We start from the raw sequence: 17,690 nt of genomic DNA on the forward strand, positions 1-17,690 counted from the left end.
GTCGATCGACCGAAGGGAATGATCCGGTCAACCGAAAAGATGCACAAACAGACCCTGTATGAAACTGTTTTATGGTCGGTCGACCGACACTCATGATCCGATCAACCGTAATCGGTTTTTTCCAGTTTCCTAAATCGTTTGGGAAATTGTTTTGGGCCAGGATGCTTTCTATACCTAAACGATTTTAGGGTTATAAGAAAGATAAAAAAAGAGGGTTTTGAGAGGATTCTTTCAGAGAGATCTCAGAGAGATAAAAACATATTTGTGAGCATTATAATCTTCTTCAATTAATCAAAACTTTTTGGTGTGGCTCCTAAGGACGTAGGCACGTTTGTCAAATCTTGTTAAATCTAGTGTGTTCTTTTTTATTTGATCTTTCACGCAAGTTTGCCTTTTATTTGCTGTGATTTCCTGCTTGCCTACTTTCGGCACAAGATCCGAAAGGGGATGGGTTCGATTGTGTGTTTTGAGTCCCCTACAACTTGTACCAGAGCTTCGTTCATAAGGTTTGTGTGAGAGCCATGGTAGAGGAAAGAAAATTAAAGATTGAGAAGTTTGACGGATCAGACTTCACCTACTGGAAGTCATAGATGGAGGACTATCTGTACCAGAAGGATCTTTACCGTCTGTTGATGGGCAAGGCTAAGGGAAAGAAGAAAGAGGAATCAGATGAGGAATGAGAAATATTGGATCGAAAGCTCTAGGGAAGATACAATTGTCGCTCGCCAAATCAGTCACCCACAATATAATGAAGGAAAAGACGACGGTGGGGCTTATGGAAATACTCGCAAAGATGTAGGAGCAACTATCAGCCGCAAACAAGGTGTATCTCGTTAGGATGCTCTTCAACCTTAAGATGGCAAAAGGATATTCCTTCACGTTGCAATTCAGATCATTGTTGCTACTTCAAGAGGTTCGAGTCTAGCTATATCATGTTATTATTTCATATTGATGACATGTTAATTACAGGATCGTGTTTAGATTAGATAAACAAATTGAAGAAGCAATTGGCAAAGGAATTTGCTATGAAGGATCTGGGTGTAGCGAAGAAAATTCTTAGGATACAAATTAGTAGAGATAAAGCTGAAAGGATGTTGAGGTTGAGTCTGACTGAATATATCGAGAAGGTACTTTAGAAATTCAACATGGAGAATGCTAAGCCCGTCAGCACGCCCCATGGAAGTTAATTCAAATTACATGAGGAGCAATCACCCAAGACAGATGCAGAGAAGGAGCACATGAGCAGAGTGCCATATTCGTCAGCCATTGGTAGCTTTATATTAGCGATGGTTTGCACGAGACCGGATATCGCCCATGCAGTGGGAGTTGTGAGTAAGTTTGCAAGCAACCCAGGAAAGCAGCATTGGAAGACCGTGAAGTAGATATTGTACTACTTGAGAAGGACTACGGACATGCCACTATGTTTTAGGAGGAAGGAATTGATACTGCAGGGATACGTGGATGTGGATTTCGCAGGTGATCATGATATGAGATGAAGTATCACATGGTATGTTTATACCTTATCGTCGGCAGCAGTAAACTAGGTCTCACATTTGTAGAAGATTGTAACATTGTCCATAACTGAGGCATAGTATGTCGCGGTGACTAAAGCCAACAAGGAGATAATTTGGTTAACCGGGTGCCTGGAAGAGTTAGGTTTGAAGCAGGGGAATGATGTTCTTTATTGTGATAGTCAAAGTGTTATACACCTTGCCAATAATCCAGTATATCATGCCAGAACAAAGCACATTGATGTACGTTATCACTTCATACGTTTGCTGATTGAGGACGGGAAGTTACAAGTAGAGATGATTTTGGGGAGTCAAAATCTTGCGGATATGTTGACGAAAGCAGTGACTATTGACAAACTGGAGTTGTGCGCAACTTTAGTTGGCCTTCACACATAGGAGTCGAAGGCGAAGCCACACTAGGAGGATCGGCGGGATCGCCGAGATAATGATGATTGAATAATAGATTTTTCTGGGTAGGAGAAGATGCTTGCGAAAATGGCAGGAGTTCGGGAGAGCTCGTTGATGGCGGTTTCGTCTCCAAGTGGGAGATTGTTGGTTTTGGTCGTGTGAAGAACGAAACCTGAAATAATTCTGTGAGGCTGAAAAATCTATGGTCGGTCGACCGGCAAAGGAGTGATCCTGATCGACCGCGATGCCTACAGGAAAACATGTAAAAATCAAAGCTATGGTCGATCAACCGAAGGGAATGATCTAGTCGACCGAAAAGATGCACAAACAGACCCTGAATGAAACTGCTTTCTGGCCGGTCGACCGACACTCATGATCCGGTCGACTGGAATCAGTTTTTTCCAGTTTCCTAAATCGTTTGGGAAATTGTTTTGGGCCAGGGTACTATATATACCTAAACGATTGTAGGGTTATATGCAACATAAAAAAGAGGGTTTTGAGAGGATTCTTTCAGAGAGATCTCAGAGAGATAAAAATCTATTTGTGAGCATTGTAATCTTCTTTAATTAATCAAAACTTTTTGGTGTGGCTCCCGAGGACGTAGGCATGTTTGCCGAACCTCGTTAAATCTGGTGTGTTCTTTTTTGTTTGATCTTTCTTGCAATTTTTCTTTTATTTGCTGTAATTTCATGCTTGCCTACTTTCGGCACAAGATCCAGAAGAGCACGGATTCGATTATGTGTTTCGAATCCCCTACATTAACCCCGTTAATTTTGACCTGTCAAGTGCCTTGCGCGTGATCCTAGAAACTAATTCTAATTGCAAGTGTGAAAGTTAATATTATTATTATCTTCCCAACGACTCTTACATCCACATCAATAAGCCAAAAAAATATAATGTTTGTGTGAAAATTAACGTATTAGTGTTGAAAGTACAACTATGAAGATTATGTGAAAAGATAAGATTTAATATCAACTATAGTTAAGTTTATTTAATTAGAAGTGATCTACATATTTTCAATTTCACTTCACCATTTTTCTGAAGAAATCAAAATTATATTAAAATAATATGTATCAACTTTTCTCGTCTTTCATCTAACACATGGTGTATTGCTATTGGTTATTTTTGGAAATCAGTTTTTATGGCACAACATTATCGAATAAGATATTTGCGGCCTACTTTCATCATCCAATGTCTCTAAGGCGCTTTTGAGGTCGAGCCTCTATTCAATAAATAGATCAATGTTCGGCTAACTCGTCCATGTAATCTTGAGAATTTTAATATCTCCCTCCTGGTTAAATGGTTATGAAAATATTTTAACAACAACAACCACGCCGGCCACTCCCCCATAGCACACCTCCTAGAAGCAACAATTCTAAATTTTGGAAAGATGTCCACTCCGCTTACCTTGCTTTTATGGCTACAGTCAAATGGAGTTTAGCTTGTTTAGGTGATGGTTCTAGGATTCTATTCTGGGAGGATAAGTGGACAGGGGTTGCAACTCCCTTGCTAGTCTCTTCCCTTCAGCCTACAATTTGGCTTTCTCTAAGAAAGCCTCCATTGTATCACAAGGGAGATTCATAGGAGGGAGGTGGTGATGGAAACCAATTTTGAGACGTCCTACTAATAACCAACAGGACATGCTCCAAATTCTCTAATGGATAGAATCTACCAATCTCTCTTCCTCCTCTGTTTCAGATACAATTACTTGGCCCCTAGACTGCTCGGGCAGTTTCTCTGTGAAATCTTTCTACACTTTCATCTTAGATGGAGGTACACGCAATCCTTACCATTCGATTATATGGCATAATCCTCTCCCCAGCAGGGTTAAACTCTTTACATGGATCCTCTCTATGGCTAAACTAAATACTAAGGACAAGCTCAATGCTAAGGGATGGTCAGGTATCCTATCTTGCTCTATCTGCTTTGGGGACATCGAGTCTCAAAACCACCTCTTCATTCACTGCCAATTGGCCATACAAATCTCGGACACTTTTCTCTCTATCATTGGTATTCAAGCCCCTCCTTCTTCCATTCAACAATGCTTCAACATGGGTAGCAACATAGTCATAACACCTACAGTGAGGCTTCTATGGAGATTTGCTTTTCCGACTATCTGTTGGGTTATATGGTCAGCCCATAACAATCTCATATTCAATGGAGTCAAGCCTAATCTCCATGACCTGACATCCTAGATAGCTTACTTCCTCACTTTCTGGACAGGTTCGGTGTCTTCCAAGCGAGCTCTTAAGCTCAAGGCCATTGTTCAGGAAAGGGGGATTCCCGACCTGATAGCTTCAAGTGAAGACAACAACAGGGAGCCGCTAATCAGTAGAGTGGGTAGCAGCCTTGATTTTTGTAAGTTTTTTGGGTCTTTTGTGTTCGGCGAGAGTCCCCTAGCAGACCACCGTACTATTTTTTTGAGTTTGCTAACTATAGATTGTGGGTAATTAATTCTTTGAATCTATTGTATATTCTTTTGTATATCTATGGGTGATTTTACTTTGTTCCTATGCTGCGTAGAGTGATGACATAGATCCGCTCCTCTACCAATTTAGAATCTATCGTTAAATCACAACTAGATATAATTATATGTACATAACTTTCCTTTCAATATTATACAATGATAGGGCGACTTGCCCTATTTTTATCTCAAAAAAAATAATAAAAAACTCGTCCAGGTAATAGTGAAATAGAGTTAAGTGAGTATACTTGTTAATAAAATAACTTATTTATCATATTTTTAGAAAGTTGTTTGTAATTTTTGAATTTTAAGTGTTTCTTGTAATTTCATACTTTTTGGGGTTGTTCATTAATTTCAGATTTCAGGGTGTTTTATATAACTTTTTATTTTCAAGGTATTTTTTGTAATTTTCATAACTTCAAGAGGCTTCTTATAATTTTTTACTTTCAAGGGTGATGTCTGTAATTTAATATTTTTAAGGGGACTTCATAATTTTTTTTATTTTGAGAATGTTTTCTATAATCTTTAAACTTTATAGAACATTATTTGTAATTTTTAAATTTTCTGAAGGACTATTTTTAATTTTTGCACATCCAGGATGTTGTTTGTAATTTCGGATTTTCAGGGATTGTATGTAAATTTGCAATTTTCTCTCGATGCTTTTTATACCTTTTACATTTTTACAACTAGATTGCAGTTCACTGATTTTCAAGATTCTATTTTAGAAAAAAATGATCTCAAGTGTTGTTCTTGTAATTTTACAATATTTCAGTGTTGTTACGTAATTTGTAGATTTTAAGCTGAGAGTCGAAGAGGGGGTATAAATTGATCAAGAAAGGGAGTTGAGAGATAAGGCATTTTTTAATCACCGTTGACAATTCCCGATGTACTACTGTGGTAATTTGGGGATAACAAAATTGATTTTTTAATTTATTGTTGAATTGAGAGGTTTTTTTTTAAAAAACTCACTTTGACTTTAGAGAGGAGTTCAACCTAGGAGGAAGGGTAAAAAACTTGATGAGCTATTTCATTGGATTTGTTCGCATAATTGGGGATGTTAATTGAGACTAGTAATCCACCCGAGCTGTCCAGTTCTTTGGATCTAAAAATCTATACAATATACTAAAGTAATATCTTGAAATGACACTCTTTTTCTATTTATTTGTGTTAGTATATATACTTATAATCTTTAATCCTCACCAACTTTTAAATTTTGGTTTAATCATTAATTGGGTCTTTCACATGGCATCAGAGTAATCCCAGTTTAAATACCACTAATCATAAAATTAAAGCAGATTTTATAAAAATAAATTGACCGCTACCTGTTTTTGTGTAACAATCACAGCTGTTTTTGTGTAACAATCACAAGAGACATCAGCATTTTTAAAGTATTTATTTAGGCCTTTCTTTTTGGTGGTTGTAACAAGACTCTCTTGTATATCCAATTTAATACTAGTTGCAGCTGTATTACTAATTAATATTACCTTATTACTTTATTTCACACCCTTGATTTTCTTAGCTAGAGTCTAGCTATTTAAATTCCCATAATAATTCCTTGATTAACATACATAAGTAACCACACTAAAGAGTAAACTTAGGTATGAAAATGTGTCATAGTTACTGAACATAATAGGAAATGGAAATTCTTTTTAGATCTTACGTACTTCTCTCTACATAATAATTTTCCAGTTTCTAGCCCAATTATTATCCAGATTAATATGGTTGCTCTCAATTATTTTTCTCTAAGTTTATTAAGTTATAAAGCATCAAAGGAGCTCTCTATCCTCTGGTATGTTCTCTTATTATAATTTTTTCCCACACAAAAAATCTAAGTTATCTTAATAATAAACCATCTCTTTTTGATGTTTTAAGTGTTATTAGGTTTGACTAGATTTGATATCTGTGATTTGTTTTTTATGGACTTAATTTTGAAATATGAGGTATTGAACGTGCCGTTGTAATTTCCCCCCTTAATTATGCTCTATGATTAGTCTTTTTTTGACTGACCAAGAGTAAGGCACTGTTTGGCAACAAGAGACTGTGTCTTATTGACTTGGCAATAAGCTAGTAGAGCTGTTTGGTGACAAAAATAGGAGGAGATTATTTTGGAGATTATGTCTTTTGCAAATAGCTTTTGGAAAGCTACATCAAGTAGCGTTTGTCTTTGGGAAGGATCTGTTAATTTTCTTTCTTTCGTTTTTGCCCCTAATAATTAGGATGATATGAGAAGGGATTTTTTCTTTGCTATGGAGGATGATGCTTCTAGGTTGACTTGGTTAAAGTTTATGTATGATATGAAGGCCAAGTAAACGTTTGAACTATTATGTATTTGTTTAATTAAGTGCGATAATTTTAGATAATTCAGCCGTTGTATGTGTTTTATTAAGTGTTGAAGTTGTGTTTAATTTGGTTGTATGAAGTCTTAAGTTTATAATTGTATGGACTGTTAAACTTTGTGGTTGTGTTTAATTTGGATTATACCTTGTTTACACTTATCTACATTTTTTAAACTAATTATTGTTTAGGTGTATTATGGATATGACGAAAAGGAAAAAGAAAAAGCAGAGAATATTTTGGCTTATGACTGCATGTACAACAAGTGCTATAGCTACATATTACTACAAATACATTTACAAAGAGCCATGCATGAATTCACATCAAAGATGGGAAGATTGGATGAGAGAAATTCTTAATGGACATCCTATTCGATGTGTGAATGCCTTTAGAATGGAATCAAGAGTATTTTTGCAACTATGTGAAGAGTTACAATCCAAATATGAATTAACACCTAGTTGGAACTGTGGTTGAAAAAGTGAGTATACTTGTTTATACTATTACGTTGGGTCTCTCTAATAGAGATGTTGGTGAGCGATTTCAACGTTCTGGTGAGACTATTAGTAGAACCATGGGTCTCTCTAATAGAGATGTTGGTGAGCGATTTCAACGTTCTGGTGAGACTATTAGTAGAACCATTACCCAAGTTTTAGAAGCGATTTGTGCAACGTTCTGGTGAGACTATTAGTAGAACCATTACCCAAGTTTTAGAAGCGATTTGTGGTAGAAATAAAGATTATATATCTTATTATAATGTTGGGTCTCTCTTGTATATCCACATGTCAAAAATTATTTGCCTACGGAACTATAGCGATGGAAATTTCCGTCGCTATATGTTATGTTATAGCGACCAAAATTTTCGTCGCTATAGTTCCGTAGGCAAAACTCTATTTTCTAGTAGTGTATGGATCTTGCACGAGATGTTATACAACCAAAGGATCGAAACTTTCAATTTATACAACCTCAAATCGCCAATGATACAAGATACATACCTTATTTTAAGGTAAACATTATTGTAATTGATACTTATTTTGTAAATTTTGATGCATACCATTTTTATAATGATGAAGTTTAAATATAGGATTGTATTGGATGCATTGATGGCACTCATATGGCAGCATGTATTCCCGAGGCTGATCAATTACGTTATAGAGGGAGAAAAGACATTCCCACTTTTAACATCATGGCAGTGTGTGACTTTGATATGTGTTTTACATTTTATCTGTTGGGTGGGAAGGATCAGCACATGATACACATGTTTTTCTTTATGCGATTAACACGTCGGCAATGAATTTTCCTCATCCTCGATAAGGTTTGTTTTTGTTTTTTGGTTTAATTTATTTACTCCGATATATTATAGTCATAATATTTCCTTCATTTAATCTCATTTTTCTTAAATTTTAATATAGGTCGATATTATTTGGTTGATAAGGGATATCCGGATAGATTAGGATAGTTAGTACAATATCCCAAAATAAGGTACCATCAATCGTAGTTTCAAAGAGAGGCGCCAACCAATGCTAAAGAAACTTTTAATCGTGCGCATTCATCTCTCCGTAGTTATATTGAGAGATCATTTGGAGTCTTGAAGAAAAGATGGAAGATTCTTCACCAAATGCCCCAATATAGTGTGAAGACTCAATTTGATATTATTATGGCCGCATTTGCATTGCATAATTATATTCGCATTAACTCAGTCGATGATCCGTTGTTTACAGTGTTAGAACATCATCCAAATTATGTACCCGAAGATGAAACTCAAGATAAACTCAAGGATCCTGATGAGAATAGTAATTCTTCAAGAGGGTCGACTTCTGAAATGAGGGAAGTTTGTGATAACATTGCTCACTTATTATGGGATTCAATGTGATAAATTGTTTTTACATTAGTTGTTTTTGGTGATGTATAGACGAGAGATCCTTGTTTTTGGAGATGTATAGATAAAAACAAGTATATATATATTATATATATATATATATATATATTATATATTTATATATATATATAGTATATATATATATATATATATATATATATTTATATGTATGATATATATATATATAAATATATATATATGTATATATGTATATGTATATATATATATATATGTATATATATATATAGTATATATATATTATTATATATATATATATATATATATATATATAGTATATATATAATATATATATATATATATATATATATATATATATATATATTTATGAAAAAGTGTTTCCTAATGTGACGTATTAAATAATCATCTAAGGACGCGGCCTAAAATCACATGATTGAGCTACATTATGGATGATCTTGTTCCGTTGAACTTGATCTACATATTCTAAAACCTCCAACATACCAAGTTGGGGGTGAACCCATCATTGTTTGATCTCGCGTCGAGCCATGTGAAAAGTTCTATTCATCTCGAAACCCGTTAAAATTGATACGAGTGGATGAAGGGTCAAACGACAGCGGTTCACCGCAAACTTTGTGTGTTAGAGTTTTAGAACATGTAGATCAAGTTTAACGGAACGGATGCATCCACATATGTATCTCAATCATGTGATTGTAGGTCACATTCTTAGATGATTATCTAAGGCGTCACGCTTAGGAGCACTCCCCCCCCGCCCCCCACACAGCACAGCATATAAGAAAATATATAAATTTAAGACAATGTGTCAAGCTGATGACTACATGTAGAGGGTCTGCAACTATATGTAAGAGGGTTCTGTTTGGTCAAAAGCTAGCTGAAAGCTTGCGAGATTGATAGCTGAAAGCTGTGAAATATATAGTTGAGAAGCTGATAGTTGCGCGTAGGCTAGCTATTGAAGTAGAGCTGTTAGGCCAAAAGTAGTTGTCAACTAGCTTAAATTTGTTATAAATGTCTAAAAGGACATGCAATATTATTCGATGATAAATTAGAATTATTTCAACACTCATTTATTTTATTTATTTACGCTAACTTTTATATATATATATAATATATATATATATATATATTATATATATAGTATATATAATATATAATAATATATATATTATATATATATATATTAATATTATAATAATGGGAGGTGAGCTGGCAAGCTCCACCTGCCCCCTGAGCTGGGCAAGGTGTACATGACATGCTGACCCCACCCGGAATGTGAGCTAGTAGGGGCTCACATGTCATACACTTGGGCAGCTCACGGGCGAGGTGAGCTGGCAGCTCACCTCCATTATATATATATATATATTATATATATATTATATATATTATATATATATATATATATATATATATATATATATATATATATAAAAGTAGGTAAATAAATAAATAAATGAGTGTTGAATAATTCTAATTTTATATCAATAATATTGCATGTCCTTTTTAGACATTTAACAAATTTAAGCTAGTTGTACAACTACTTTTGCCTAACAGCTCTACTTCAATCAGCTAGCTACGCAACTATCAGCTTTCAACTATAATTTCACAGCTTTCAGCTATAATCTCGCAGCTTTCAGCTAGTTTTGCCAAACAGAACCTCTACATATAGTTGAGACCCTCTACATGTAGTCAGCTTGACTCATTGTCTTAAATTTATGCTAGCCAATTATATATTTAATTTGATTAACTTAAATTTTACAAGTTCATCTGCCGAAAGATTGTTTCAACTTTAGTATTGTAGATTCCATAGACCAGAGGACATAGAGAATGGCCTGCTTTAGAGTTCAAACCAATGGTAGGTATAATTAACCTTTTTGACATAGATCTTAGTATTTTACATGTAAACTTTTATTTTGTTTTTGTTCTTTTTGCCATGTTGTGAATTGAGTGAAATATTTGTTGTTAATTTTTTTAGATATATCTAAAGTGTGTGATTATTTGTACATCTAAAATTTAGAGGATGAAAAAGCCTAAAAGGTTGTTATTAGCCATTAATGACCTACATCATATCCTCTTCATTATTCTCTCTCTTTGTATTGTGATTACTCTCTCAAGCTATCATGCTATAAAGCTTTTTCTTTTCCTACTTTCCAAGCTAGCATGAAAATGATATATTTTTTCTTATTGATAAACTATTCAAAGAAAAAGAAAAAAAAACGTAGATAATTACCATACACGTGATGAATTTGTGTATTTTTTATATGGCTTTCAAGCAGTTGCATGGTAGTATCATTCATAGATGTGATTCGCTATAATCAACTAGGATTTATTATGAATCAATATAGTGTAATTTTTTATTACTTCAGATTATAGGACTTATGTGGATATAAAAACATTTTTGTTCTTTTTTCTTATTTGTTCATAATTTATGTAAAATTAAAGCGTAATCAAGTTGAAATCATTCTTAATAAAAGGAATATATATCACAAAAAAGAATTGTTGTAACTTTTTTTTAATAAATAGTTGTATTTAAAATCAGGTTTATCAATTTTGATAAAAAATGTACTAAAGAAAATTTCTGGCAGCCTCGCGCGCCGGTACAAGACTAGTATTATTATATATCATTTATTGCCTCTGAACTACTGTGCAAAAACTTTCTTACATAGGATTAGACAATGACAGTTATGCGTGCATATGAAGTCAGAGAATAAATTAAAATAGCACTGTTGCTACTATCAGAATCATCAAAACTATATACTATATAAAATAGATACGGCGGCCTCTCAGGTGAAGCAGTACAAAACCTCTCTTTTCTACGCAACAAGTGTCATTGAATCAACTAGTTTTAGAGCTTAAGTTTATCAAGACCACAAACAAATTGTTACTTAGGGGCTGCTTGGTTCAAGTATTTTGAGGGGGAAAAGAGTCGAAAGCTGTAAGGAAGTGTCAGAACGTCCTGGGTTTTTCCCGTGCTGTCTCCATTCGCCAGTCACTGACATTTGCAGTTTTCCCCACGTACAATTCGCTAAATTTTGGTGCGATTTGAACGGAAAACTGACAAGATGTCAGAAATACCCAACGCCTCCTCAACACCCAAACAGCCCCTTAGCCAAATGCTCTTTTGCTTCTCAACGTCAACAAACGACAAATAAAAGGAAAACTTTCTTCCCGCTATCTTTTCACATGTTGTCAATTTCAAAAATCTACAGTAAAAGGCTAGAGTTCTAGTCAATATTAGTGCTCTATCCTTTTTCAAAAAATAACTTTAAAAAACTTCAAAAATCTATAGTCAACAGTGTTTTTCAACCTCAACGAATTTCGAAGGCCGGGAAATTTCTAGAAGTTAACTCAAAGAGAGTGGAGGAAATTTTTTCCAGAAAAATTATTAGACAAATCAAACCGTTTTATTTCTGAGCCAAACTCGGTCCGTCACAAGTTATGGCAATTTACAATAACAAAGTAAAACATTATGTTCTCTAGATACATGTAATTAATCACAACATACACGTGATAAAATACACTGTAATTAAGCCTGCTTCACAAAGGGCGTGACCTCAAATCCCCCTCCCTCCCTCTTCTCAACAGTAAAGGGCATGTAAGTCCCCATAATCTTGTCCCAAGCCACAAAGAAAGGCTGCGAGAAATTGTACTTGTTTCCGTACAGCTGATGATGAACGTCATGATAAGCACAATTATTCCTAAACAACCTCTGCAGGAGGTTCCCGGGGATCATCAGCCCACAGTGGTCGTCCACAGCCTTGATCGTAGCGAAAGAAGCGAAGTACATGGCGGTCCGAGGAGCCATGCCGGAGACCAAGATGGCGAGGGCACCGCCAGAGATCTCGAGGAGGAGACTCTCGAGGGGATGCCCGTAGACGGCGCCATAGGCGTAGGGGACGATGAGGTTGTGGTGAGCGGAGTGGAACCTGCTCAGGAATTTGTTGCAGTGCATGAATCGGTGCATGAAGTACTGCTGAGTGTCGAGTGTTACTGCTGCGATAAGGAACTGGCATGACATCCTGAAGAGAGAAGGTTGGGGTCGGATGTTGCCGGAAGCGTCGCCGATGAACTGCAATTATGGAAAAAATGGAAGAGAGAACATTCAGTTAATTAATGCATGATCAAGGCTTTGATTTAAATTCGCTTATCAGATTTTTTATGTATTGGTTATTTTGTGTTCATTAATTAAAGTTTATTCGGCTGTGTTGGGGATTTTAGACTCACCGCGTACTATGATCTCCACGACTCGGAAGTCAACTCACGATCAATAAAATATAAAATAACCTTAATCAAGAAGAAATAGCACCGACATTTACGTGGTTCGGTTGACCAACTTCGACCTATGTCCACGGAGCAACAATACGAAAAATCCACTATGTATCGAGGAGAACTACAAAAGGAACCACTCAACTCTCATATCTCAATGTCTCAAGCTCACATACATAATCATCTCTCATATTAATTCTCTCCAAAATCCACTCCTTACAATCTTTTAAACGGACAAATACTGCGAAGCCATCTCCAAATATTGTAACCTTTTATAAGGATAAAGACTACGAAACCCTCGCATTTTGCACAATATTCTTGAATCAGTCTACGCCCTCTACTAATACTAGATTATAAGAATATTGGTTCTCTCTTCTCTCCTTGGTTTTTCCTCCAACAATAGAAGAATATATATAGGGAAACCAAAACCCTATCTCTAGCCTAACTTTCTAATTAGAATTGGATTCAAACTCCTAATCATGATGAGACTCAATCTCCCAATCATGATAGATCTCTAATCATATCTAATTCTCATAAAATTATACAAAGAATCAAAGACACAATCCCAACACGTTGTACATAAACATCAAAATGGGGTGTAGATTGAGGGTTACAATAATATTCTTTCTTTTCAATGTGGAGATCTCCCTGGAGGGTGTTTGTTTGCAAACAAAATTTACAGGATTTCTTTTCAATCAAGGACATGTATAGAGATTTTGAACCCAATAATTAGGATATTGAAGTAGGCTAGTTACTCTAATATCATGTTAAAGTAACCATTTTGAGATTTGAGGATTATAATTTTATACTCTAACTAACTATATGTATTGTTTGAAGCTAACTTACCAAATTATGGAAAAAGTGAATATTATGAATATATAGTTTTAGAATATAAAACTAATCACCAACCCTCATTATAACTTCGAAGGTGATAGAGACTTTTGGTGCATGATATCAGAGCAACTCAAGTAACTAGTTCTCACCAACAACAAATTTAAAGTGGGTCTTTAATGGATACTACAATGTTCGAATGTTGCTCAAGGGTTTAGTATGTTTTTTCTACTAGTAGCTGGGTGAAATTATATTTCAATACCTAGCAAGGTTAATACTAGGACTTGTGACATGAGACTAAGCATGATATATACCAAGATCAAGAGGAGGGATGCAGTAATCTGCAACGCTTGCTGCATGAGAACACCCTTAACGACCGTGGTCTTTGACACTACGTTCTTATTTTCATCTCCTTTTGGATGCAGCCTGTATTTCTCCATGTCGCCTAGCATCGCATACATAGCCGAATACGCCCAATATACGATCGTTGGAACGAAGATATACAACACCTCTTCTGAAACTCCCAAGGCCATCTTAGATTCTGAGAAAGAGATTGGTTTCTGCTAAATCAATGATAAGCTATATTTTAGCAGGAATATTTTAACACTCCATATTTGTAAGTGGAGGAGGCATAAACCAGCAATAAAGTAAAAGAGCCTCAAGCAATTAGGACTGTTGTAATCAAACTCAGATACATAATGGCCACAGAGAGGCTATTGATTTATATATACTGAATGTGATAATGAGTATTGAGACAAATCAACTCTCTGTTGGCTTGCTAGCTTCTTCCTTCCTTCGCTCATTTAATTTCTCTATTTGGATATATAATACACTGACGATAACATTGAGACAAATCAACTCTCTGTTGGCTTGCTAGCTTCTTCCTTCCTTCGCTCATGTAATTTCTCTATTTGAATATATAATACACTGACGATAACATGAAACTCTAATTAATTAGCAGTAAAATAAATGGTTGTACTTCTTCGTACGGATCTAGTTGGCTTAAAGTTTATGAGAACAGTCCATTCTTGGTTCTCCGCAGACTGTGGTTAAAAACATACTTTATACCCGGTCTCATAATTGATGTTTTGGTTATCCCCCCCCCCCCCTACCCCTACCCCTACCCCCACCCCACCCCACCCCACCACACACACACAGCTGGGCCGGGCTGGCCCGGCGCCAACGGTCACAATTTGTGACCGTTAGCGAAAAATGACCGGGCCGGGCCGAGCTGGCCCGGCCCGGCGCCAACGGTCATAATTTGTGACCGTTGGCCGGATATGGCCGGGCCGGGCCGGGCCGACCAAACGGTCATATTTGGCCATTTGACCGATTTGCCCCTTAAAACGGTCAAAAACGACTAGAATATAAGAGTTTTTTTGTCATTTGTCTAGGGGGCTGCCTCTATAAATAGAGGGTGGTTTTTACTTCTTCTCCTCACACCAAAACTCTTCTACTTCTCTTTAATACTTTATTATACAATATTATACTCTCTTATAATCTCTTATATTTTCTAATACTTCTATCAAATGGCTTCTGGATCTGATTATGAAGAGCAACACCTATCTCCTACCGATCCAGAAATGAGTCCTCCTACAACAACTACTACTCCTTCTACCGGTGTTAATCCTGAATCTGGTGGCGACGAATCTACTACACCAAGAGCTCCTAAAAGGCCGAGATCCGATGTGTGGAATTTTTTTGAGAAGATAGACGTCACCAATGTCGAACATGGTAGGATCATCTCCCAGAAGGCAAAATGTACGTTGTGCGGCCAGGTTTTCCAAGCTCATCATAAGAGCGGCACCAACCATCTCAAACGCCATATAGAAAAACACAACAAAGGCCAGAATCTTCAAGGTGATATCCGACAGTCTATGAGATTTCCCAATCCTCCTCTTCTGGTACCCTCGGTAGTTGGAATTATGACGCTGCCCGAGCTAGGAAATGCGTAATCAGATTATTGTTCTTAAAAACCTACCTTTTAAATTAGTAGAAGATGATGAATTTGAAGATTTGTTTAGAGATGGTTTTTATCCTGCATTTACAAAATTTTCTCGTCAAACCTGTCAACGTGATAATTTAAAATATTATCAGGAGGAACAAGGAAAAATAATTTCTTATTTTAAAAATTTAAACTGTAATTTTTTTTTAACTTCTGATATTTGGACATCTAGAGTACAAACTGGTTATTTATGTATCACAGCACACTGGATTGATAAAAATTAGCAAATGTTTAAAAGAGTTATTTTTTTATTGCAATTGAAGAGTCACACACTGGTATTAATATTGCAAATTTAATAATTGAAGAAAATTTTTTCTTTCACTAGATAATGCAAGTAATAACAATGTAGCTGTTGATTTTATTAAAACAACTCTGTCATTGCCATGTTATGGTGACATTTTTCATATTAGATATATCTGCCATATTTTAAATTAAATTATTCAAAGTGCATTTTCTGAAATAAAACCCATGATAGAAAATGTTAGAACAGTTGCTAATATGCATAATGCTTCTGAAATGAGAATTAAAAGATGAAAACAATGTTGTAAAAGAAAAAATTATAAGCATAGACTAATTCCAAAAGATGTTAACCATAGGTGGAATTCCACATATGCAATGTTAAGTGTAGCAATAGAATATAAAAAAATTATAAATAATTTTATAAATTTTTATGCTTCTAGTTCTAGCTCTGGTAGCACTTATGGAATAAGTGAAGATGAATAGACAATTATATGTAAATTAAATAAGATGTTATAAGTTTTTTATGATGGTACTATGATATTATCTGGTTGTTATTATCCAACTATTACTTTAGCTGCTTTACAAATTTTAAATATTCAAAATTTTTTGCCAAATATCGTATGGATGATATTTTTGGAAATATAATTTTTCAAATGGAGAGAAAATTTAATAAGTATTTTAGGCCTATTTCTCATATTTTTGGTTTGGGGTTCTTATTGATTCATGTTTGAAAGATATTGGTCTTCGAAGTTTGTTACAGTCATTGTATGGTGGACAAATTATAGACTTAGATGATGGTTCCACCCTTACTGCTACTTCTCATTATTTATCTATTAGAAATTATTTTCAAACATTATATGATGAGTATGCAGCTAGACATGGTGTAGCTGCACAACAGTCTACAGCTTCAGCGTCTTCGGCTTCGAGCACAGGTCGAGGTAAAAGTGTAAGTTTTGATAGGTATGCAATAGTAGCTGAACTAACTGGTGCATCTGGAATTGGTTCAGGATTAGAGGTTTCTGAATTAGATGAATATTTTTCTACTTCCTTAGTTAAATGTCAAGGAAATGCTTTAGATATTTTGTAATGGTAGAGAGTATATGGATCAGTTTCATATCCTATACTTTCTACCATGGTTCGTGACTTACTATCAGTGCAGGTTTTGACGGTAGCTTCGGAATCCACCTTCAGCACAGCAGGACGTTTGATCGACAACCACAAGACATACTTAGATCCGTATACTGTACAAGCGGTGATGTGCTTACAAGATTGGTGGAGGTACGAGAAGCGAACACAAGGCATCGATCGGATTGCTATAATTGAAGATAAATTTGAAGAGTTGGGACTAGCAGATAGATATAAAGATTAGATAATATTCATCAAATTGTAATTTTTATTTCTTAGCTTTAAATTTGTAATGAATTATTTTGAAAAAAGTTACAAATGATAGTGATATGGGTGAGTAGGTGCCAACCTAGTTGGGATTTACTCATCTATTTAGATGCGACGAATTTCGAAATAAATTTAAAATTATAAAGGATTTACTGATTATTAATAAAAAAGTTATTTTTATCATCTTTTATTTTTATAATTTTTTGTACTTATAATTTATGTCATTTCAAGTTATTAAAAAAATTTATGTCATTTTCAGTAATTTTTATGTATATTTTATAATTTATTTTTTTTAAAATTTAAAAAAAAATAAAAAGAAGGGAAAAAACCTGCCCGACCCGGGCCCGGTTTCCTGGGCCATGTCGGGCCGGC

The 17,690-nt window shown here is 35.2% G+C and overlaps 1 protein-coding gene across 1 annotated transcript; it reads right to left on the reverse strand.

The window, feature by feature from the left end:
• Positions 12,111–14,214, reverse strand: LOC109832475 (sphinganine C4-monooxygenase 2-like). Its single transcript, XM_020399830.1, has 2 exons — positions 13,996–14,214; positions 12,111–12,653 (listed from the first exon to the last, which is right to left on the reverse strand). Exons 1-2 carry the CDS (start codon positions 14,212–14,214, stop codon positions 12,111–12,113), a joined length of 762 nt encoding a protein of 253 aa, XP_020255419.1.

The sequence above is a fragment of the Asparagus officinalis genome, chromosome 3, assembly GCF_001876935.1.
Source record: "Asparagus officinalis chromosome 3, Aspof.V1, whole genome shotgun sequence".
NCBI classification, from domain to species: domain Eukaryota; kingdom Viridiplantae; phylum Streptophyta; class Magnoliopsida; order Asparagales; family Asparagaceae; genus Asparagus; species Asparagus officinalis.